The sequence below is a fragment of the Podarcis muralis genome, chromosome 3 (assembly GCF_964188315.1).
Source record: "Podarcis muralis chromosome 3, rPodMur119.hap1.1, whole genome shotgun sequence".
Taxonomy (NCBI): Eukaryota; Metazoa; Chordata; class Lepidosauria; order Squamata; family Lacertidae; genus Podarcis; species Podarcis muralis.
Window position 1 is genome coordinate 18,501,748 of NC_135657.1, and position 25,099 is coordinate 18,526,846.

General features: G+C 45.4%; 2 protein-coding genes across 2 annotated transcripts in view; both read left to right on the top strand.

Annotated features, from left to right (window-relative positions):
* LOC114594775 (uncharacterized) overlaps positions 1-12,202 on the top strand; it is a 33,420-nt gene extending 21,218 nt beyond the window's left edge. Inside the window, exons 5-9 of the mRNA XM_028724891.2 lie at positions 923-1,175; positions 2,138-2,247; positions 4,979-5,126; positions 9,086-10,056; positions 11,746-12,202. Coding sequence (XP_028580724.2) covers positions 923-1,175; positions 2,138-2,247; positions 4,979-5,126; positions 9,086-10,056; positions 11,746-11,777 — 1,514 coding nt within the window. The 3' untranslated portion in view covers positions 11,778-12,202. The remainder of the gene's footprint in view (positions 1-922; positions 1,176-2,137; positions 2,248-4,978; positions 5,127-9,085; positions 10,057-11,745) is intronic.
* Positions 12,203-12,379: 177 nt separating this feature from the next.
* Positions 12,380-25,099, top strand: part of RRP36 (ribosomal RNA processing 36) — a 36,824-nt gene continuing 24,104 nt past the window's right edge. The window contains exons 1-2 of the mRNA XM_028724899.2: positions 12,380-12,658; positions 16,505-16,992. Of these exons, the coding sequence (XP_028580732.2) occupies positions 16,548-16,992 (445 nt within the window). The 5' untranslated portion in view covers positions 12,380-12,658; positions 16,505-16,547. The remainder of the gene's footprint in view (positions 12,659-16,504; positions 16,993-25,099) is intronic.

The window sequence follows — 25,099 nt, forward strand, 5'->3', positions numbered from 1 at the left end:
GGGGCTGGGGAAGCACTTCAGATGTTCCTGGACTCCAGTTCCCATCAGCCCCAGCCAGTATGTCAGAGACGATGGGAGTTGTAGTCCATCAATATCTGCTGTGCCACAGGTTGTCTACTCTTGCTTTAAAGGTAAAGGTAAAGGGACCCCTGACCATTAAGTCCAGTTGCGGACGACTCTGGGGTTGCGGCGCTCATCTCACTTTACTGACCGAGGGAGCCGGTGTTTGTCTGCAGACAGTTTTTCCGGGTCATGTGGCCAGCATGACTAAGCTGCTTCTGGCAAACCAGAGCAGCGCACAGAAACGCCGTTTACCTTCCCGCTGGAGTGGTGCCTATTTATCTACTTGCACTTTGATGTGCTTTCGAACTGCTAGGTGGGCAGGAGCAGGGACCAAGCAACAGGAGCTCATGCCGTCACGGGGATTCGAACCGCCGACCTTCCGATCGGCAAGCCCTAGGCTCAGTGGTTTAGACCACAGCGCCACCCATGTTCCTCTTGCTTTAGATGTTCTTAGCTCTAACTGCAACCTGGGAGTAAAATGCATCTTCTCAAACCACATGGTATTGGGTGACAAGTCATTTTCTTTCATCTTGTCAGACTAGGGAGAGTGAATGTGGGACCTTCCAGATGTTGATGGACTAGAGTTCCCATCACCCCTAACTAACAAGACCAATAGCAAAGGATGATGGGAGTTGTAGTCCAGGAGCATCTATAGCCACAGATCACCCATCCCTGTATTAGACCACAGAGCTGGATTTAAAATCGGGTTACACAGAGTTTGTGTTTTGTGTTGGTGTACTTATTGCAGAAAGGAATCGGAGGAGCGCCTCCAAATTCCTGCCTAGTATCAGCCCTCACAAACCTCAATCTGCCTCTGAGCTTTGAGCATCCTGATTTATTTATATTTTAATTGCTGCAGAAATTGAGTTCATCACTGAAATGCGCACTTTGAGAGCCTTTCGGGTGAGGTATGGAAGGAACCGTTTGATGGCTGTGCGTGGCAGATTCCTCATGCTCAACCCGCAGTCGACCTCCTCCTCTCCTGCCTTGACCTTTGTTGCCTTCTGTACTCCTGTCACACACCTGTCAGAAGATGTAGATGGGGCTTCCAAGGACTCCTCATTCCAGAGCCAGCACACACTGGATATGAAGATCATGGAGATGACTGACAAGTAAGAAAAATCCACTATTTGAGCAGCTTAGTAGGGCCAGTATGGATATTATTTATGATATAATTTATTCAATTTATATCCTGCCCTCCCTCCCGAAGCCAAAGGAACCCAGGGTGGCAAGCACATCAATTTTAAAAACAAACAAAACATTTTTTGAAGCATTATACGACCAGTTTAAAACATTCTATCAGCCATTGATTTCAGGGTTGCCAAGAGCAGCAGTTTCCAGGCATCAAACACCGGGGTAAAGGAAATGTTTTTCAATTGTTCCTGAAAGTCAGTAGTGATGGAGAGAGATGCATCTCACAGCGACAGCATTCTACAAATGAAATGAGTTGCCAAATGACCAGAAAAGAAAACCTGCCCTCTGTTCCTGTGTTTTGATTTGCAATCATTAGCAGGTGAAGATTTTAATGGAAATCAACTGCTGCTAGAGCTTTTGGTGGCTGGGCGTAGGCAGAATACACTTATAAGCACAGGAGCAGAGGCCAGTAAACAAATAAGTTGGCAATCCTATTCTAGGCAGTGGTGTTTGCTTGCCACAAAAGTTCTGCTGTTGCCTGTTGTGCTTTCTTTCCCTCTTAATGATGGAGATACCATAGTATTGTGTTGTGTACTGAGTTGAATAGGTTCCAAAATGCAGCAGTCTGATTGGTCCTAGAACAATAGGATTCAGAATGCAGCAGTCTGATTGGTCCTAGAACAATGCAGCAGTATGATTGGTCTGCAGAAGCCACCCAATCCAGCTCCAGGTGGAATCCGCAACCTGATTGGCCTATAGGAGAATCCTGGAATTAGCCAATCACATGCGGCCCATTGTGTAAATAATGTATATAAAGCAGATATTTGGGGAGAACATTCATTCCTCGCTACTATGAGCTGAATAAAGAGCATGAAATCCACACTCAACTCCGAGTATATTTCATATTGATTAAACTCTTCCCTGTTTTCTCCCCCTCAAGTGTTATTTACCATCTTGGTTATCGAAAGGAAGAGCTGGTTGGACAGTCTTGGTACCATCTCCTGCATCCTGAAGATACTGGAAGAGCTGTAGAGATTCACAGGACTCTGAGTGAGTGTTGCGCCTGAGACGGAATGACTAGGAAGATAGAAGCAACATCCACACCTCTTTAACAGTCATGGCATCACTCAGAGAATCATGGGAGCATTCCTACGCACATCCCTATGGAAGTAAACCCTACTGAAAACATTGGGGTCTACTTCTAAGTAAACATCCATAGGCTTGCACCATTGGAGTGCTCTCACCGAATAGCATTAAACAAGCTGGCCACTGTTTTTTTAGACTCAGCTCTCATCTATGATTTGGTGAAACAGCTGGCCTAACTTGCAGGGTGTTGTATAGATTATAGACATATACAGTCATACCTCGGGTTACAGATGCTTCAGGTTGCGTTTTTTCGGGTTGCAGACTGCCGAAACCCAGAAGTACCAGAACGGGTTACTTCCGGGTTTGGGCGGTCGCACATGCACTTGTTGTTGTTTAGTCGTTTAGTCGTGTCCGACTCTTCGTGACCTCATGGACCAGAGCACGCCAGGCACCTCTGTCCTCCACTACCTCCCGCAGTTTGGTCGAACTCATGCTGGTAACCTCGAAAACACTATCCAACCATCTCTTCCTCTGTCGCCCCCTTCTCCTTGTGCCCTCCATCTTTCCCAGCATCAGTGTCTTCTCCAGGGAGTCTTCTCTTCTCATGAGGTGGCCAAAGTACTGGAGCCTCAGCTTCACGATCTGTCCTTCCAGTGAGCACTCAGGTCTGATTTCCTTAAGAATGGATGCATTTGATCTTCTTGCCGTCCACGGGACTCTCAAGAGTCTTCTCCAGCACCATAATTCAAAAGCATCAATTCTTCGGCGATCAGCCTTCTTTATGGTCCAGCTCTCACTTCCATACATCACTACTGGGAAAACCATGGCTTTAACTATACGGACCTTTGTTGGCAAGGTGACATCTCTACTTCTCAAGATGCTGTCTAGGCCTGTCATTGCCCTTCTCCCAAGAAGCAGGCGTCTTTTAATTTCGTGGCTGCTGTCACCATCTGCAGTGATCATGGAGCCCAAGAAAGTAAAATCTCTCACTGCCTCCATTTCTTCCCCTTCTATTTGCCAGGAGGTGATGGGCCCAGTGGCCATGATCTTCGTTTTTTTGATATTGAGCTTCAGACCATATTTTGCGCTCTCCTCTTTCACCCTCATCAAAAGGTTCTTTAATTCCTCCTCACTTTCTGCCATCAAGGTTGTGTCATCTGCATATCTGAGGTTGTTGATATTTCTTCCGGCAATCTTAATTCCAGCTTGGGATTCATCCAGCCCAGCCTTTCGCATGATGTATTCTGCATATAAATTAAATAAGCAGGGAGACAAAATACAGCCTTGTCGTACTCCTTTCCCAATTTTGAACCAATCAGTTGTTCCATATCCAGTTCTAACTGTAGCTTCTTGTCCCACATAGAGATTTCTCATGAGACAGATGAGGTGATCAGGCACTCCCATTTCTTTAAGAACTTGCCATAGTTTGCTGTGGTCGACACAGTCAAAGGCTTTTGCATAGTCAATGAAGCAGAAGTAGATGTCTTTCTGGAACTCTCTAGCTTTCTCCATAATCCAGCGCATGTTTGCAATTTGGTCTCTGGTTCCTCTGCCTCTTCTAAATCCAGCTTGCACTTCTGGGAGTTCTCGATCCACATACTGCTTGAGCCTTCCTTGTAGAATTTTAAGCATAACCTTGCTAGCGTGTGAAATGAGTGCAATTGTGCGGTAGTTGGAGCATTCTTTGGCACTGCCCTTCTTTGGGATTGGGATGTAGACTGATCTTCTCCAATCTTCTGGCCACTGCTGAGTTTTCCAAATTTGCTGGCATATTGAGTGTAGCACCTTAACAGCATCATCTTTTAAAATTTTAAGTAATTCAGCTGGAATATCATCACTTCCACTGGCCTTGTTATTTGCAGTGCTTTCTAACGCACATGCACAGAAGTGCTTAAATCATGCTTTGCACATGCACAGACATGCCAAATCGCAACCTGCATGTGCGCAGATGTGCCGCTGCGGGTTGCGAACGTGCATCCCGCACGGATCACTTTCGCAACCCGAGCGTCCACTGCACTAATGGAATTTGGAGTAGGGTGGTTAGAGAAGAGGTGGGGAAAGAGTACAGGGTGCCTGCATGTTCAATACTTTTGTAGAAGAGGGTTGTTATGCAACTAGCCACCTTAGTTTTAAGAGACTACAAGGGTCAGGTAGTCTCGATACTGGCAGCAAATCTCATGTGACATTGTACCTGTGATAGGTAGCCGTCCAGCCTCTGCCAGATTTGAATGGCTTTAAAAGAGGATTAGATAAAGTCATAGAAAATAAGGCTACCAATCGTTTGCTAATCCTGATGGCTGTATGATTCTATCTCCACTGTTGGACACAGAATGCTTCTGAATACTGATTACTGGGAAATGCAGGGGAGGGTGCTGTTGTCCTGCTTGTAGTTTTCCTAGTCATATGGTTGACCACTATGAGAACAGGATGTTGGACTTGATGGGCCACTGCCCTGATCCAGCAGAGCTCTTCTTATATTCTTATTGGGTCCACGAACCAGAGGTTCCCCACAGCTGACTTAATTGTTCGAGCTGGCCTTTGGGACTCAGGATTATGTTGGCATAACTGCTTTGCAAACTTGTCAATATAGAGCAGTGGCACAACGTAATTTCAGCTCGGTTGACTGCTGTTCTTCCAGTTATCAGGTGTTCTATGCGCCTATGTTTAAATGAATAACCCTTTCTTATTTTTGCAGTTTCAGTGCATGATTCTGGGAGACACATTCGGCACATGGTAGTCCGTCTTCTCTGCAAGGACCTGAGCTGGATTTGGGTGCGTGTTCTTGCAATAAGGGAGAATGGAAAGGGAGGAGAGCTAATCACTTGCACCAACCACATCCTCAGGTAAAGACATTCCCTGCATAGGTAATAGTAAAGGTAAAGGGACCCCTGACCATTGGGTCCAGTCGTGGCTGATTCTGGGGTTGCGGTGCTCATCTCGCTTTATTGGCCGAGGGCGCCGGCGTACAGCTTCCAGGTCATGTGGCCAGCATGACTAAGCCGCTTCTGGCAAACCAGAGCAGCACACGGAAATGCCGTTTACCTTCCCACCAGAGTGGTACCTATTTATCTACTTGCACTTTGACGTGCTTTCGAACTGCTAGGTTGGCAGGAGCTGGGACAGAGCAACGGGAGCTCACCCCATCAAGGGGATTCGAACCACCGACCTTCTGATCGGCAAGCTCTAGGCTCTGTGGTTTAGACCATAGCGCCACCTGTGTCCCGGTAATATTTGAGGGCAATTCCAAACTAAGGTGATTCCTTCATTCTAAATTATCCGGCAGTGGAACTGACTCCCTTGGGAGGTTCCAGACTTTCCTTCTTTGGATGTTTATAAGCAGAGGTTGGGTGGCCATCTTTCATGGATGCTTTAGCTGAGATTCCTGCATTGCAGGGGGTCAGACTAGATGGCCCTTGAGGTCCCTTCCAACTCTACAATTCTATGGTTCTGTGAATTATTATTATTTGCATTCTACATCATTGTCTCAATGTGATGTATAATAAACACATTTAAAACAGCAGATACATTTAAAACTAAACTAAAACAAAATAGACACAGCCAACACCCATTCATCTAGCTGGGAAAGCTGCTTGGAACAAAAATGTCTTCCTTCATTTCCAGAAAGCACAGATGGTGGCTGCCTGCCATATTTCAACAGGAATGCTATTCCACAGAACTGGGGCAGTCACACTAAAAGCCCTGCTCCAAGTTACTTTGGAGAGGGGCTTCTGAGATCTTTGGAACTTGCAGGAAAAGCTCTCCCACAGATTGTAGTGACCTACTGGGTATATATAGTGGGATGCAGGTGGCGCTGTGGGTAAAAGCCTCAGCGCCAGGGCTTGCCGATCGAAAGGTCGGTGGTTCGAATCCCCGCGGTGGGGTGCGCTCCCGTTGCTCGGTCCCAGCGCCTGCCAACCTAGCAGTTCGAAAGCACCCCTGGGTGCAAGTAGATAAATAGGGACCGCTTACTGGCGGGAAGGTAAACGGCGTTTCCGTGTGCTGCGCTGGCTCGCCAGATGCAGCTTTGTCACGCTGGCCATGTGACCCGGAAGTGTCTGCGGACAGCGCTGGCTCCCGGCCTCTTGAGTGAGATGGGCGCACAACCCTAGAGTCTGTCAAGACTGGCCCGTACGGGCAGGGGTACCTTTACCTTTACCTTTACTGGGTATATAAGAGATTATGAAGTTTCTCTAGTAACCCGGTCCTGTATAGACCTTATATGTTAGCACCAACACCTTGAATTTCACTGAGTAGCAGCTTGGAAGTCAGTGCAAATCCCACAAGGAAGGTGATATATATATGCTGGCAGTAGTTTGTCTACACAAGCAGCCTCGCTGCTGTCCTGTGCACCAGTTGCAGCCTCCAAAGCAACCTCAAGCATAGCTCCACATAAAACCGTGAGATGGGGACCCAATCATTGCCGTCCTCTTCTCCCCACGGCTCTTCCGACTTTTCTCATAATCTAGCTTGGAAAAAAGATCTCAGAACAGTAGCACAGTTTATGTCTTCTTTGCCATAACACAGGGTTGTACTCAACTGACTCACAACAGGTTAGACCCCTTGTAATTAATGGGTTTGACTAAAGTTACATCCATGGATTTGAATGGATTCGTTCTGATATTACTTAGTAGTTGGATACATGCCCTAGTTTTAAGGAGGTTTTCTTGAAAATAATTGGGCAATGGCGCTTTAGAACATTTTACAACATTTGACTTTTAAAAAGATTGCTGAAATAATGTCTTTGGGGTGTTTTTTTTAATTGCTGTTAAGGCAACTTGTGCTTTCCCTTCCCTGCGCTTACGGAATGCAATGGACAGAATATAGCTGGATGTACACAGAAAGGAAAAGCAGTTGCAGCAGCAAGGATAGCAGTTTGAAAAGTCGACTGCATTTCCACTTGTAGCATACAACAAAAGATCAAAAAAGTGCTCCTCCAGACAACCTGCTTATTGAGCATTTATCCTGATTTTCTTGCACAAAGCTTATGCAGAGGTTTGGTTAGATCTAGGCTTTATTGAGCATTCATCCTGGCTTGCTTGCGGGGTGTTTATATATCTTCCTGTGAATCATTCATTCATCTTCCACTTTTCAGTGCATTTCCGTGTCACTTTCCTAACTACAAAAAACCCTCTCTTTTTTCCTTTTTCAAAGTGAATTCGCTGCGCTAGGGCAGCAGAGCATTTTAATTGTACAAACCTAAATTTTCTGTATGCACTTAAATCACCGCCCCCCCCAAAGGTCTGGAGGCAGCCTTGATAGAAAGAGCTAGGACAGGGGTCTGCAACCTTTAAGACAAAAAGAGCCACTTGGACCCGTTTCCGAAGAAAAAAAACTGGGAGCCGCAAAACTCGTCATTATAAAAATAACTTTTTTGTCACTTTTTAAAATTATTTCTTTGTTTGACCCCTCAGAATTACTCCTCCTCATAAAAATAAACGTTAAATTAACAAGTTACCTTTTTTTTTTGGTGTGTGTTCTTCACCCCCCTTCAAAACAGTGACCAGCGTACATGCCCCCTTTCAATGCAGTGACCAGCGTACATGCCCCTTACAATGTAGCAGGCGGGCGGGAAGGTGACGTCGGGATGGTGCGTGACTAACGCACGCACCGCCCCCATGTGACGTCACAGCCAGTACAGTGCCCGCCACAGTGGGGAGTGTCAGGGCGCACAATGCGCCTCCTCCCCTCGCTAGTATCCGCCCCGGAGCCGCGGCAAAGGTGTAAAAGAGCCACATGCGGCTCCGGAGCCGCGGGTTGCAGACCCCTGCGCTAGGAAAAAGGAACATCTCTGGTTCTTGTTTAACTCTTCATCTCCCCCTTCCCCAATTTCCTATGTCTGCAAATCTGAATTGGCTCCAACGTACATTGGTGTTGCAAATGACGCCTTCTGCTTTCTGTACTACGTACGTTAGCAATACAGTGGTACCTCGGGTTACAGACGCTTCAGGTTACAGACTCTGCTAACCCAGAAATAGTACCTCAGGTTAAGAACTTTGCTTCAGGATTGTTAGAATTCCTGATCCATGCTTGCAGTCATGGTGTTGTTGTCTTTCACATGACGGTATATGTTTTGACTCCACAGAGTGGGAAGTGACGGAGACAGGATGTTTGTGTTACTGTGTTCCGTGACGTGGGACTATTGTCCTTTGTTTTTCCCCCCTTTTGCTGTCTGATGCTAAAGAGGGAGCCATGTTGCAGTGCTCCGTGTGTGTTTATGTGTAAATAAAGTAGATTAGCCAAAATGCTGAGTTGCTGAGGCCTGTCGCACGCATGATACGCAAACTCTGCGGATCCCTAAGTGTGCTGGTGTCGGTAGGCACCGGTCGCTGTGATGTTCAGGCAGAAGAAAGCTTATGAAGCTCCTGAACAATCGACCAGGAGGGAGGGAACATGCCAGTTAGGCATGTGTCTCTGCCAGGGTTCTACTCGAGTGTAGGCTGAACTCCTGACAAGGATGAGAACAGAAATCGTGCAGCAGCAGCAGCGGGAGGCCCTATTAGCCAAAGTGGTTAAGAACAGGTTAAGAACAGTTTCAGGTTAAGAACGGACCTCCAGAATGAATTAAGTTCTTAACCCGAGGTACCAATGTATTTGCAAATTCTAGCCTCAAAGGCATTCCTGAACCCTCGATGCAAATGCCCTCATGCTTGTCATTCCCTTGTGCTCTCACAATACTTTGATTATGCTACACAGTGGCATGAGAGGACCAAATCTGGTTTGAGTGCCTGTGTCAGTAACCTTCCTGTTGGTATGATGGCATCCGGCGCTTGTTTCAATGCACACTTTTTGTATCCTTGCATAGGGAGGAAGAAGCCCTCTATCTCCGGAACCAAGACCCACAGCGTGGAGCTGTTTCCCCAGCTATCCCAAATCTTCAGTGCAATTCTGGAGAAATGCAGCAGCAGACGACAGAGCTGAACGAAGCCAGTTTCTTCCCTCAAGAACCAGTGGCAGCCATGGATGGGGCACATGAGTACAACCCCTCTCAGCTGCTTGAGGCATGCGAAGAAAAGATGCTTCCTTCTGCCCTCCAGACTCTGTTTCCAACCAACATCCCTCTCCCTAATATGAGGGCTGAGGCAGGCACCCTGCAGCCGCCTCAAGAAACGGGACTTCCATTCTTTCCGGCAGGTGGGCCCAAAAGTCTCTCCAGCCTAGACAATGCCAACAGGCTGCCCTCCATGAACCCTTATGTCCTCTGCTCCCCTGGGAATGCACTTTCCCCTGACAGCAGCCAACCTGTAGACATTTCTCTGTTATTTGAAGGAGGGCCATCCATAGGCATGTTCCCAACAACGGGTACAAGCCCTGACACTGACAGATGGGCCATCAGCATGCTGGCGGGACAAATCCACTCCCTGGCTGAAATCTTCTCTCAATACGCAAAGCAAGCACCTCAGAAGTCTCCCGGCATTTCCTTGTGGCCCAGACAGTCTGCTGAGGACACTCACATGATACCAAGGCAGGGTTTGGGGACTAACGGAGCTCTAGATTTCCCTGAGGATCTCTCTGTGGATGAAGATGTCATCGCCAGCATCTTAAACAGCTTCCTAGACCCTAACCACTTAAACCCGCTCACTTCTGAGCTTGGACCAGAAAGCAGTTTTCACGCATTAAACGCTGAGCCACGGGCTTCCTTAACCCATGCTCCTCAAACAGACGTAACTCCTTGCCTTGACCAGTGCCTCTTCTTGCATTCTTCCTCTGCATCACCCAGTACCCACGTGCCTGACTCCCAGTGGGATGGGAGATTCCATACTGTATTTCAGCAAGGTACTGCTTGCCCTTCTTCAACATAATGTTACAGTTTATAAAGAACCAATAACGCAGGGGTGCAGAACCCATGCCCCTCCAGATGTTCCTGTACTACACCTCCCATCGTCCCTGACCATTCACCAAGCTGGCTGGGGCTCATGGGAGCTAGAGTCCAGGGACATCTTAATAAAGACCAGTTATTGGGTTAAATCGTGCACCCCAAGAATCTGTCTTTACCAGTTTGAAGGACTGTATGTTCTGCATCTCTGAAATAAAGTAACTGAGGTCAGTACAATCCTGAATTCACCTCAACTCAGGTTTGATGCAGGGCAGAATAATAAACTACATGGCTGCTGCTTTAAAAGTTTTCATCGTGGTGGCATTCAACATGTGAAATTTTCAGTATCCAGTCATATGGCAAGACCAAAATTACAATGCCGCAAACCACTGAGAAGTGCTGCCTGCCTGAGGTTTACAACCATCTCTCCATAAACTTTATAGCAGCTACTGCATGCTTGGCCCATATGAATCCATACTGAGATGAAGGATTTATGGAGAGCTTTCCTGGCTGGAATAAAAATGGGCAGTGCTGTCTTCATGCTGGAAGTAGGACCTCCATAATGCCTGGAGTGGCCTTAAAACAGGGTATATATCTAAAGATATTTATACAACCCTGGGATGATGACCTGCAACCCATGACTGACTGCCTTTAAAAGAGGATTTGCCACTTTCAAGGAGGATAAGGCTACTAGCCACAATGGCTATGTTCTACCTCGAGTGAACAGCATGCCTTTGAATAAGTAATAAATTGAAATAAATAGATAATACCAGTTGCTGGAAAGAGGCAGGTAACAAGAGTGTTGTTACAGCCAGGCCTTGCTTTCACAACCCCACTTTGCCATACAGAATAATCTGCTCAAATACAGCCGCAACTCGTAGCTAATAAATGTAGTAAATGTATTATTATTAGTGGTTAGAATGTCATCCAAAATTTACAAATCATCAGCTTCAAAATAATATATATATCAGTCCATAACCAAGAGGTTGTCCGTGTGATGAATTGCTGGGAGGGAACACCACAACGCAGGCCACTCCGAAAACAGGATTCTGGGCTAGATGCCGGGCCTTTGGTCAGATCCAGCAACAAGGCTCTTCTGTTCTTACTTATTTACAAGCCACAGCCCTTGACTCCCGTGCCTCCAATTTATAGCCAAATCATGCCTGCTACAGCTTCCTAAACACAGTAGCTGCAGCAGGGTTGGCTCCATCACTCCTAGCTAGCACAGCCAACAAGTGGGAATTGCAGCAGGCCAGAGTTCCCATATATGAAAATAAAGGGCAAACGAGCTTCCACCCCATCTAATTTGAACAATGTCCCTCCTTCTTGTTGTTGCCATCTCCGGACACAGTGGTGGGGCACATGCACCTTTGGGGGTGAAGTCAACATGTTGGAAAGCTGTAATGACTATGATGCGAAAAAGCGTCAGCCTTGATGTTCTTGGCACCCGTCTATCTTAGGGGACAATGAAGGAGTGCATGTTTGGGGGTTAAACCGTTGGAGTTACAGTGCCTGCTGTGGCTGTAGAGACCGATACAGGAGAGAGATGTTTTGTTGCAGCTGGGGCAGATGAAGGTGTCCAGTTGTGCTGCTGCGGGTGCACCACAGCGTTTCTTCTCTCTTAACTCCTGCATCCTTCCTTCTTGCAGGTGTCTTTCCAGAGGAGGCCATGTTCTGCTGAACGTGCCCTGGTTGCCCCCAAGACTGACTTTAGAAATGAGAGCCCGTGTTGGCAGATAACCTGGCGGTGGAGACCTATCCTTCAACATTTCTCCAGTGAAATGGGGATGTCCTAATACGCTCCCAATATTTCTGCAATGAAAATAGGGGCGTCCTAAGGAGAAGCGGGACATTCTGGGATCAACTCAGAAACCTAGGACGGCTCCTGAAAATCCTGGAAAACAGGAAAAATTGGCGGGTCTGTGGAGAATGGGATTGGCCTGAGGCATGAGACCACATAAGAAAATGACCAGGCACACTGCCAGTGGGGCTCAACCACCTTCTGATGTGGACAGTGGAGGACAAGCTATGGCGACGCAAGGAACGCGATTGCCCTCTAAGGGGCGCTGCAGCGCGCTCATCAACAATAAAAGAAAAAAAAACTCCCCTGGGCCTTTTGTTCTCTCGTTGGTTTATTCGTGACGCCACAGGGGAGGCGGGCCCTGGCCCGAGCCTTCCCGCGCGCATGCGCGTCCCGCCCTTTGTGACGCTGTCCTCTCCCGTTGCCAGGATACGGGAAAGCGCTGCGGGGCCGCGGCCTGCAAGCGGGGCTCTAGCGGGGGCGGGGGGCGTGGAGCGGAGGCGGCGCGTCAGCGGCAGGTGGAGCTCCGGCCCGGCGGCTGCTGCTCGTGCGACCTTCCTCTTCCGGGTTTGCGGCCCGTCCTCCCCTTCCAGCCTCCCCGAGTCCTGACCCCGCAACGCCGCACCCCCGAGGCAGTGTGCGAGACGGGAAGGACCGGTGACCAGAGAGCGGGGTTTAGTTGGGGCCTTGTAAGCTCAAGGAGGAGGGGGGAAGCGGTGGAGGAAAGCCCCTTGCCTGCCACGTGCCCAACAGGACTGCAGGTCGGTTCATTCATATACTATATATTCCCCCCCGTTTCAGAGAGTTGGGAAGGGGCCGCACGAAGGTCATCTAGTCCAGCCCCTTGCCACTGCAGGGATTTATTTATTTATTTATTTTGCCCAACGTGGGGCTCGAACCCACGACCTAGGGATTAAGAGTCTGTTCTACCGATTTAGAGATTGTAATAGGTTGCCTTTTTCAGAGCTGAAAACCCTCGCGATGAAATACAGTGCCCCAGTTGCAAGCAGTTTATTGCGAATGTTAAACACCCCCCCCCAGCGGTAATAAAACAAAAACACCCGGCCCAAAAACAACGAGCAACAGAGTGTAACGATAAACAACAACACGGTGGAAATAACAGAATGGAAACGCCGTGATAGGAAAGGCCGATGGGGCCGGTGGGTTTCCAAAGGTTTCCCAAGGGGCCTGTTGGTCCCAAGTTAACCAGGTCACTAGTCGGAAATGGGTTCTGGAGCTGTGGGGCGGCCCCAGAAAATGCCCTTGCTTTTTTGTGACAGGCAGGTGAGAAGGGCTATCAAAGCTAAATGGAACCTCCAGGGGCAGAGGCAGTCTATCTCTGTTGGGGCCAGAGAGTGGACAACGGGAAGATTACTCCTCCTGGCTTACCTGAGGGCAGTTGATGTAATTAGATTGCAAGTGGGAGGGCTTTATCCTTGGGATCCACTTTCTTGTTTCCAGAACCCTGAGGTCTGTCTGCTGGAGCCATGTGCAGAACATGTGCCTAGAAAGTGTGATGTTTGTACACTTAGAAGTAATGATCAGGACAACTCTGAGTGCTTCTCAATCCTGGAATTTGTTTTGAGTGCCAGAAATAAGCTGATATTCCTTCCACGCAAAATCCAGCCTTCGTTCTCTTTCCCCAGCCTCCTATCAGCACTTAATTTGTTTCACCGGGGTGGTGTGGGGGAAGGAAGGTATTGTTAGGATTTGCATCAAGTACTAGTAGATCCTTTGTGATCTACTGCAAGTCACCCAGAGATCTACTAGTAGTTATTTATTCATCGTTTGTTTGATTTATATACTGCCCTTCATCAAAAGATCTCAGGACGGTTCACAATATAAAAACACAAATAATAGTTTAAAAAAGGAGCAATAAAACAATAACCACCCCGCACACCCTTGCATTAGACCATCCAATCCAGCTGTGGTTTTCTTACCATGCGCTTCACAGAATAGGTTCCCTTACATGGATCTATAACTTATTGCAGAAGGAACATTAATGGCATATATCTCACTTCACCCTTAAACTGTTTTTCAAGCTACATTAAACCACTAAGTGGGAGGTCATCTAGAGTTCTGAGGTTTGCTGTCATTGATGGGCTCATGGCACCCAGCTCTGTCTCCCCTTTAGATTTATTTCAGTTATTGGTCCCCTTAAGTCATTTGCACCGCATGGGGAAGGGGGCTGCATTTTCACACCACCCCGAATGGCACCTCCAGCCCTGACCTCTGCATTTTGATTGAGTGGAAGATCTGAAACGGTACGCTTGCTAAAAATCCAAAGACGACACCGTGTACATTAGATTTGGCGCTTTCTTACAGGCTCTAGCTCTGTTCCTTTATTAGCCGCATAACAGGTTAGCAATACAGTTTAACTGTTAATTGCTATTGGCTATAAAGCTTACCTTTTGATTTCTGTCTGGTAGTAAAGTTACAAAACCCATTTTCTGAAAGTGGCGACCCTAGGGCATCTCTCTATCTTGTACCCTCAAAACATTGTATATTTGATCCAGTGTCTTTGTGACTTGAAGAAGGGGCATCCTTTATTGCCCTCCTCGGAGTTCTACTCCAACCCACGCTTTCATAAGCAATTTAAAAGGGTCTCTTGCTTCTGTGTGCCACATTTCTGTCTCATAAAACACCCCACATCCTAGCTGTGTGGAATGCGATGAGTAAGCAACAAAGAATATGAGAGTTGCCTTTTTGGATCAGACCAAAATCCATCAGGTCCAGGGTCTGGTGCAGGATGGAGATGACACCTTTGCTTCATTGCTTTGCTGCCGGCTTCTGATAAACATTAGTACTAAATGCCATTTCCAAATATGGAATACATAGTCATGTAACTGTCTACTGTGAATTTGTCTACTAGAATTTAGTTGCTGTGGGACCACCCCGTGATACGCTTTTAAGGACTTCTGAATATGGGCATGGTGGGAAACAGGTGCAGAGCAAATGCTCTTCCTCAGCTTCCCTAAGATCTCTACCAAACACAAGACCTCTGGAAAATAAACTTTAACAGAAAAAAGGCTACCTGGTCCTGCATGCAGTTAGTTATGAGTCAAGTTTTGGAGTACGGTGTAAAGACACATGAGGCCATCACCTTGCTAAAGCCAAGCAGTTCTGGGCCTGGTCAGTGCCTAGAGGGGAGACCATATTAAAATCATGTAGGTTCCAGGACAGAGGAGTGGCAGGAGATAACAGAGGGAAAAATACTGCGTAACTAAATGTGTAAATGGATCATGGGATTAGGCTGGATTTGTTTCCTCCCCCAGCACCAGCCATTTGGGAAGCAAGCACATAGACCAGGGGTAGGCAACCTAAGGCCTGTGGGCCAGATGCAGACCAATCGTCTTCTAAATTCGGCCCACGGACGGTCCGGGAATCACTATGTTTTTACATGAGTAGAATGTGTCCTTTTATTAAAAATGCATCTCTGGGTTATTTGTGGGGCATAGGAATTTGTTCATTCCCCCCCCCCCCATATAGTCCGGCCCACCACATGGTCTGAGGGACAGTGGACCGACCCACGGCTGGAAAAGGTTGCTGACCCCTGACATAGACTGAGTTTCCCCTCCCCACTTGGGTCAGGTAGAGCTGAGATAAAAGATATAAAACAGGGATGGGGAACCTATGGCACTCCAAATGATGTTGGATTGCAACCAGAATGACCAGTGAGCAGGGATGATGGGAGCTGTAGTCAAAGAACATCTGGAGGGTCAAAGGTTCTCCATCTCTGCTGCAAAGGAACCAACTGAGTAACTATGCTAGTTGCTGCAAAAAGTTATGAGGTCCAGGTCTCAAAAATGTTTGCCAAAAATGTTAGTCTTTAAGGTGCCAGATGTTCTTCTGTTGCTTTTTGCTATTTGCTGTCAATGAAGTGCCAAAGACACTTGATTACTCTTTTTCCATGGCCATATGTTGTACTGAAATTCTAAACCCAATCACCCATTGAAGTTAGTCAGAATAATGTCCAAATAAATATGTATAGGACTGCATTGTAAGTCCTGGGTCAGACCCAGCAGAATGTTTTAGGATTAAACCTAGTATGTTGCATTATCAAAGGCTTTTCCTGTGCAGAATTTTGAGAACATCAGGAATTTACCTCAAAGCCTCTAATGGTAGTTTCTATTACATTGCATTTCTTTCCAAGGAATATAATCATTTTAGTGGGTCATCTCTTTAGAGCAGATATAGGCACCCAACTTTGTAAAGCACCAAACAGAAGGCAGCATCCATTTAGAGGCCTAATGAGTAGCTAGATGCTTTTACTGCCAGTTCATTAGGGCATCACAATATAAACAGGAAAACACAGCTCTGTATTTCTTTTCTGTAAGAATCTAAGCACTACAATTCTGTTGTGGGGTTGTAGCAAAATATATAGATCAACCTCATGAGCCTGCCCCATATACACACAGTGTCATAGTCTGTCCCCCAACTCAGAGAATAAGACAAGCCTCCAGCTTTGTAAATTAGCTTTTGGTGCAGCTGTTTCTTGCCCTGAACTGCGCACAAGTTGGCCTGCTTGCCAACAAATGGTTAGTTGCAGTTTCTGTGGCAACTTAAACTGTGATAAGGTGGAGAGCTAACAGTAGTTTCTCTTTCAGCTTGAGTCTAGTGACTTGGAAGCACCCCAAAACCAAAAGCCTTATGAAGCAGCTGCGTGGGAATAAAGGTGGGGGCAATGCCAGAAAGAAGAGTTCCCCCTCTGGTAAGGACAGCAGGAATCCAGCATTACAGGCGTCCGAGGACAGCAGGCCGATCAACATCCTAAATCCAAAACTGTTGGCTCAGAAGCGACCTCTGCAAGGCTTGAGCAGTATGGGAGGCAGCACCGCGGGGAGTCCCGAAGATGCCAAAAGACCAAAGCTCTTGCCTGAAGTGAATTCTCCTGGCCAGGAATCTGAAGACGAGGAGGAGTCGGATGACAGTGAATATGAGAGAGCAGAGAGTGAGAGTGATGACAGCGATTATACAGAGAGTGAAGACGACGACGATGACGACGACGAAACTGGCAGCGATGCCTCAGAAAGCAGTAACAAAGGCCCTGAAGAAACAACAAGCCAGCCTTCTTCAAAGACTGATTTAACAAAAGGTAAACGTTGATGCTTGGAAAAATTCAATAAATAGTGCATCTTTGTGTCACCTATCAGCCGTTTTGAGCTTTTCTTTCTCTGGTGGCTTCTGCTTCTAATTAACCGCCTTAGATGTGGGCGTGTAACTATTAATATGCATTATAGCCACCATTCAGATGCGCTCCTTGACACTGCTCTCTTTATCACCTAACCGTCCTACATAATTGCCTTATCGTCAGGTGTGTCTCATGCTTCGTGCTGCCTCTGAAAGCAGGAAAATAACGGAGAGTGTGCCTTTCTGTGTCATACGCTGCATGAATGTATATTCTGTTGCTCAGATACCAAAGAAGTTGGGGCTGTCGGTTGAATAATCTCTTTCATCCTATTTAGTGGAAACATGTTATTGCAATCCAAAAAGTTGTGTTGAAATATGGAATTGCCTGTCGTTTTCAAGGGCTGCATAATTGCCACATGGTAGTCAAACCACTAAAAACAATGATAGCTACTCCTCACAATAGCCGATCAGGCAAAGTAGGGCTGGGTGATATATCAATATATTGTCCAAAACCAGTTTGAAGGTCACATCATGATATCTGTTTCATAATATTTGACCTGGCAGTATATCGTGAATCACAATGTGTGTGAGGGCTCGTCAATAGGAGTTACTATCGGATATCGTGATATATCGATAAGTTGAGATGTTTAGCTGATGGTATATCACGATATTGAAAACCAGATATCGCCCAGCCCTAAAACAAAGCTGTGTTATCCCCCCTGTTGAAGTCTTGAGGATGGGGGAACACAGGCTGGAGAAACAGTGGCTTGTCTACGTTCACCAAGGTAAGAATTGCTTGCTGGAAACGACACACTTGTCTGCTGCCCTATAGCAGCTCACTGTTTGCACCCTGTCAACGGTGCCATTGCCTCGGTTGTCTAATGAGAACACTTTGTAATGCAGGTTAGTCTTCTGGTTGGATGTTTTGTATTTTCGCATGGAGGAAGGGGAGTAGTCTCCTAAAAAGCTCCTTTGTTGGCCTCACCAGCTGAGTTCAGGTTTGGGTGATCTGTTTTCCTTTACGCTGTCCTGACAGCAGATTAAAGAAGCTCAAAGAACGTTGTGGATTTTTTGAAAGTTCAAAATATTACGTTATGACAGTGCTAATTTGTTCCTTGTTTGATCTCTGCAATGGTTCTAAAATTGTTTGCCACTAGTTTCAAACCTGAAATATGTAATGTGCATTGTTGCCCTCCCCAAGAGTTGGTGCAAGTGTAGCAAATTCAAAAAAGAGGGAGCTCAAGGAGTAAAAGAGGATTAGGAAACAAACGTTGGTACTGAAAATGAGCATTTTTTGTGAGTCATGTTGACTGCTGCAGTAAGCAACTGATCTTTGTAATAAATCAGTTTAGTTACTACTTGAAAGCCAAGTTTGCCTCGTGGTAATTCTGTAGATTTCCTCTCTTTGTCATATCTGTTGAGAATTGACTGTACTCTAGAGTTCTAAATGTATGCTCAAGCCTTCAGCCAAAATTACGGTTTGGTCTACTCCACAGAAAGAGCTTATAAGGGCATTGTGGAACTGTCAGCAAGAAGCAGCCGGAAGCACTAATAAAGAACAAATGAGCCACTCAAAACATGTTTTTCTGTTTTGAAAATATGCTTCCTAAATGCAATAAGCAATGTGATATGATATTTATAAAATCATTGAGTGAGATTTCCTAAGGCAGCCTTTTAAGTTAGCTTTGGAATTCTTGTTTCAATGCAGAAAAACAAGATTTGCTCTTAAGAATTGAGACTGATTATATCTTCCAAAGCCACAGAAAGTTGTGAAATCCAAGCTATCAGAATCTTGTCTTCCTTCCTTCCTAAATCATGGAACCGACTGAGAATTGTGCACCTTAAACATATTTAAATTATATTTGGTAGTGGTAGGTGTTGTCTTACCTTCTCTTCTAAAGTCAGACAACCATTGTTATATTAATCTTCTGAAGGCTAGAAATTTATTCAAATTAAAACAGATTGTTTTTATACTGATGTGCTTCCAAGGACCATATCTCTGACAGTGCAGTCCAGTACACGTCTACTCAGAAGTAAATGGGTACAGAGTTGCTGCCTGGGAGAAAATGCAGTTATCTCAAGAATCTTAATTTGAAAAATGTTGAGAATTGGCAACACTGAGAGTGATGCTTTTACATGAATTAAAAAATGGCTGATGTACCACAAACAAAGCACAATTATAAATAGCAGCGTGGTTAATTGGGAAAGTGTCTAATGAGTTCACCAGGGACGCGGATTAGGTCTCATTTAGCATAATAAATGAATCTAGAAGAGGGAGCAAAGAGCACTAATGAAATTCAAATATGAAAACAGAAGGTGGTGAGAACATAATCAATTGGCATACAAATAATAGGTAGCTAGGTGGTGGCACAAAACACAGCCACATACAGCTATTCTTTTGCCGGGAATAAATCATTGGGAACAAATTAATTTTAAATGCATATAATTTAATATCAAATGCAGGTCAGGAAAAAAGTGGGAAGATGGATGAAGAAAGGTTTATGTGCAAAGCCAGTTTTGTTTCTCTAATCTTTTATGAACAGGCAGCCAAAAACAGATGTAGTTTGTTGGCCATATAGCAGAGACAGAGGCTACTTCTTGGGCATTCTGGTGTGGTTAGTTTATTTAATTTACATAGCACCATCAGTGGGTGTGTGGTAGCTTGCGCGCACACACAAGTCCTCTTAAAATCTAAATTTTATGTTGAGGGGCAGCCAGTGTTAGAAATTAGCCAGGCGCCAGGCGCGTTTTGCTACTGGCATGGGTCGAGGTGTGACTTATGAGGAGATTTCTGGGTGCCAGGTTGGCAACCACAGTTTAAAAACAGCCTTAGTCCATAACTAATCCCATTTCCCTTGTGCGTGTTTCTCCTTGCCTACTGGGACAAGTGAATTGTTGTAACAGCAACCTGCACGCAAACAATGCAGTTGAGATAATAGAATTCTAGAATTGAAGAATTGCAGCGTTGGAAGGGACCCCGAGGGTCATCTAGTCCAATCCCTTGGCGAACAGACATTCTCTTGTGGCAACCGCAACCCAGGTTTAAGGGGCCATTTGGGGCCTAGCCTTTGTATTTGAGTTTCTAAAACTGGGGGCATCATATGTGTGTGTTGTGGGGAGATAATGGGTGAAGGGGAACATGGAAGAATGCACATTTAGGTTGATTGTTTCGGCTTTGTTTCGGGAGGGACTCTTTATTTATTTATTTAAATAAGGAGGGATAAGGTGGTTTTCCTGAGGAAAGACACCCTGAGGCATTCAGGGCACACAGAAAGGAGAAATGGCGCGGTTGTGTATGTCAGGGGTGGGAGGAGAACTTTGGACCGTTGATGGTAATGGAGCTATAGAAGTGAAGCAATGAAATTTCACGTAGTTCCAGAAGTCTTGATCATGAGTAACGTTGGCTATCAACCTGTGTTGGCAGAGATGGGAGAACCTGGCTGTGGTCCTCTTTATGAGAGCAGTCTCCTTGGCATTTTGACTGGTTTGGTGGTCCATAAAAAGCATGGACTGGCAGCTGAGGTGTCCAGCCCGCTGTTTCCTTGTCTTTCTTGTAGCATCCTAGTCGCACACAGTTGGCTTGTATGACAACGGGTTGCTGTTTGGATGAAGGATAGTTGTAGAAGGAGAGAACCAAGAGTCATAAATATGTTGAAAGCATTGCAAAGAGACAGAAAAGACAGCGGAATTATGACATATGCAGTAGTGTTTTGAATTTGGGTTGCCTGCATTTTTTAAAACACACACACATTCCCAGAATTCAAAGCCCAAGGAAAGGCCTCCATTATCATGAGGGCTATAAAGAGAATCTGGAGGTTTTTATCACAGTTTTATTTTATGGTGGTTATGTAGTGCTTTAATACTGCCTGGTACTTCCGAGAGATTTCAGTCTATATTAGGCAAATGCCGGTGATGAGAGGAAGAGAGGGAAAGGCGTGGGATGAGACTTAATAATACAAATAAAAATGAATTATCGGGAGTGAACTCAGCACAGTGATTTGCAAAAAAGAGACTTCAGTGAGGAGGAATAGACGGAGCTGCCAACTGAGACAAGCTTCGGAAAGCTACTCAGCCATGGTTTGAGCTGAATCTGAATGGGACGTGGTTCCCCGCCTTTATCCCAGCTTCTATGGGGAAACTTTTGCAAATGTGAATGAAATGGAATTGACACAGCACATTCTTCGGAACTCGGCAGACAGTATCTAGTGTTTTCTGCTCAGAACTTTGCAGGCAATAAGTGGGGTAGATTGTTTAAATTAACACTTAAAAAAATATGCTAATGAGCTAAAAGCCCTGGTTTGAATAATCAAATTTTAATGGGCTTTTCTGGAGAAAAGTAGATTTCCATTGGCAAATGTTGCCATTAGACAAATTTACTTCCTCCAAATTACGCAAGAGTTGGTACATCTTTTTTGCTATTTAGCAAAGTGCCTTTCGTGTTTATCCATGTAGTTAAAGCAGTTAAATACCTTAATATCCTTGGGTTTTATTAGCTATGCAGTCGTACAGTGGGAGCATGTAAGCAGGCCTATTGACTTGAATAGGACTTAGTCACTAATAATAACATATCCTTGGGATTCCAGCCTTAATATGTTAAGCAATACAGTGGTACCTCGGGTTACAGATGCTTCAGGTTACAGACGCTTCAGGTTACAGACTCCACTAACCCAGAAATAGTACCTCGGGTTCAGAACTTTGCTTCAGGATGAGAACAGAAATCGTGTGGCGGCAGCAGCAGGAGGTCCCATTAGGTTAAGAACAGTTTCAGGTTAAGAACGGACCTCAAGAACGAATTAAGTTCTTAACCCGAGGTACCACTGTATTACATTGCTAGACAGTTTGGCACTTCAGATTTCCGTACCTGTATTTCAGGCAGTCCCAGCTGGTGAGCCTGACTTTCGCTCTGGCTGAACATGTATGGCATTCAATCTGTGCTGTGTTGGGCTTTCCCATTACCCTTGGGTAGAACCTGGTTTTGATATTTGTGGTCGTGGCCTTTCTTGCATCAAAGAGCAGGCTGACCTTCTACCCTCAAACTATGGAATTTACAATATGCTGTGATGGCCTCCAGCTTGGATCACTTTAAAACGGAATTAGATGAACTTCATGAAGGATACTGTTGCCCGTGGTTACCAGAGTTGTATTAAATTTCTGTTTTGAAATTATGAGCTTTTGTTTCTACAGTAGTTTTAATTTTATTGTGCTTTTATTTATTGTAAGCGGTCAACGGACCTTGTGGTAAAGGGCAGGTAAGAAACATAATAAATAATAGTCATGATGGCTATATAACTTGCAGTGTTATACATTTTTAATTTTTGATTAAAAATGAAGAAGCCTTTACCTAAATTTTGGTAAAAATTAGGTCAACTTATTTTTAACACACGAATTTATTGGTGTTTTTAATTTATATTTTATGTAAACTGCTTGGAAGTTTTGATGTTTAAGTGGTATATCAAGCCTTTAAATAAAGGACATGTGTCAACAGTGTGTGATGCAGCAGCAGCAGCAAAAAAGTGAATGCTATTCTAGGCTGCATTAACAGAAGTATAGTGTCCAGATCAAGGGACCTAATAGTACTGCTCTATTCTGCCTTGGTCAGATCCCACCTGGAGTACTATGTTCAGTTCTGGGCGCCACAGTTTAAGAAGGCTATTGACAAGCTGGAATGTGAGCAGATCAGAGTGACTGAGATGCTAAAAGGGCCTGGAAACCAAGCCTTATGAGGAACAGTGGAGAGAGCTGGGTATGTTTAGCCTGGAGGAACGGAGACTGAAAGTTGCTTTGATAGCCATCTTCAAAGATCTAAAGGGCTATCACATGGAAGATGGAACAAGCTCATTTTCTACTGCTCCAGAGGGTAGGACGTGAACTAATGGACTCAAATGACAAGAAATGAGATTCTGACTAAACAATAGGAAGAACATTCTGACAGTAGTAAGAGCTGTTTGACAGTGGAACAGAATTCCTCAGGAAAGGGTAGACTCTCCTTCATGGAGGTTTTTGAGCAAAGGTTAAATGGCCATCAGTCATGGATGCTTTAGTTGATATTCTTCCATTGCAAGGAGTTGGGCTGCAATGACCCTTCGGTTCCCTTTCAACTCTCCAATTCTCTGATTCTAATAACATAACATAACACATTAAATGATAACATAGAAGCAAATCAGTACACCACTGAATGCCAGTTGCTGGAGACTACCAATGGGAAACTCCTGTTTCCCCCTCATCCTGTTTATGGGCTTCTCATTCAACTGAATGATGGTCTGGATAGACCTTTGGTTTGATTCAGGAAGACCCTCCTTATATTCACTGCATGAACCTCTTATTTTACTGATGGGCGGTTGCATTTATCAAATCTGTATTACACGTCAAACAACCTTTAGCGAAGGTCAGAATTTGAAGTGATTAAGCAAGATACTCCACTCCAGTTGCTTCCTTTTTTGTTGTTGCTTCAAATAGTCATCTTGTCCTTTTCCCTTTTACCAGTGAGCAGGGAGGAAGCTTGAACTGAGCCTTCAACTTGTAATGTTCTGATCATATTGGGTGGGGAGGAATAGCATGTGTCAAGAAAACTGCCACTTCCCGACAGCTCCTTCTTAGGCATCTTGTCTTGCCCTTCAAAGGCTCTGGACAGTTGTGATTCACTCAGTTCTTCTACATGGGCACTGTGTGTGTCATCTCAAAAGCCGGCCGCTGTGTTCAATGCTAGGGGAAGACCTTGAACCATGAAAGGAAAGAGATCAATGACTGATGAGTGAGAAGAGCTTTGAGGGTCTATGGCAGCTGACCCCAACCTGGTATCCTCCAGCTGTTTTAGATTACACCTCCCATCAGCCCTAGCCACTGGGGCTGATCGGGGCTGTAGAGCAGTCCAAACCCACTGCAAGATACCAACCTGAGGAAAGCCGGTATTGGCAACTTGCGGGATCAAAGGCGGATGCATGAAGCAAGAGAGCAAAGTAAAGATCAGAAAGAAGGAGGAGCGGGTGAAGCAGAGGAGGACGAAGATGTACCGCAAATAGAATGGGAGAAAGCCTCTGATAAGGAGGAAATGGAAAAAAGGGAGAATAAAAGCATGAAGCAGACGAGGTGGTTTACATTCTTTTGATATACAATGCATTAAATAGAAAATAAGTCACAGCTGACTGCAAGCTAATAGCTTCCACAAAACTGTGCTATGCATTAGAAATTGCTGGAGCAGGTCAGCCTGAGAATACACAGAGACTGGTGCCCTTTCCTTTGAGCCCGGGGGCTGCTTCAAACATGGCTTCTGTCTGAGAAAAAGTGGTGCCTATAGACTTCCTGATTCGTGGATAAGTGAAAACGCTTGCGCTGCATATCTTATGTAGTGGACTTCATGCTTTTTTAAAAAGCAGGAAACTGCATGGAGAAAACAGCACATTGTTGTGCAGTTGTTTCTCCCAGGTTCCGTCCGAACCTTGCCAGTCAGATGAACATCTTCTTTCCGGAAGCATGACACGTGGCATTCCTGTCAACATTTAAAATGGGTTTTATTTATTTTATTTACTTCTTAACATTTCTATACAGTGGTACCTCAGGTTACATACGCTTCAGGTTACAGACACTTCAGGTTACAGACTCCGCTAACCCAGAATATAGTGCTTCAGGTTAAGAACTTTGCTTCAGGATGAGAACAGAAATCGTGCTCCGGTGGTGTGGCAGCAGCAGGAGGCCCATTAGCTAAAGTGGTGCTTCAGGTTAAGAACAGTTTCAGGTTAAGAACGGACCTCCGGAATGAATTAAGTACTTAACCCGAGGTACCACTGTACTGCCTTTCCGCCAAAGACCTTGAGGTTCTCCCATTTCATCCACACGGCAACCCTGTGAGGTACATTAGGCTGAGAGACAGTGACTAGCCCAAGGTCATTCAGTGAGCTTCATGGCCTAGTGGGGATTTGAACCCTCGTCTCCCAGGCCCTAGTCCCAACACTCTTAACTGTTGCACCACACAGGCTCTCAATTTCTTAATATATCTATCAGATTCTGACCTCTGTTGAATGCAGGGCTGGCTCGAGCCTTGTGATTGGTTTTAGACTTCAGAAGTATTTCTAAGA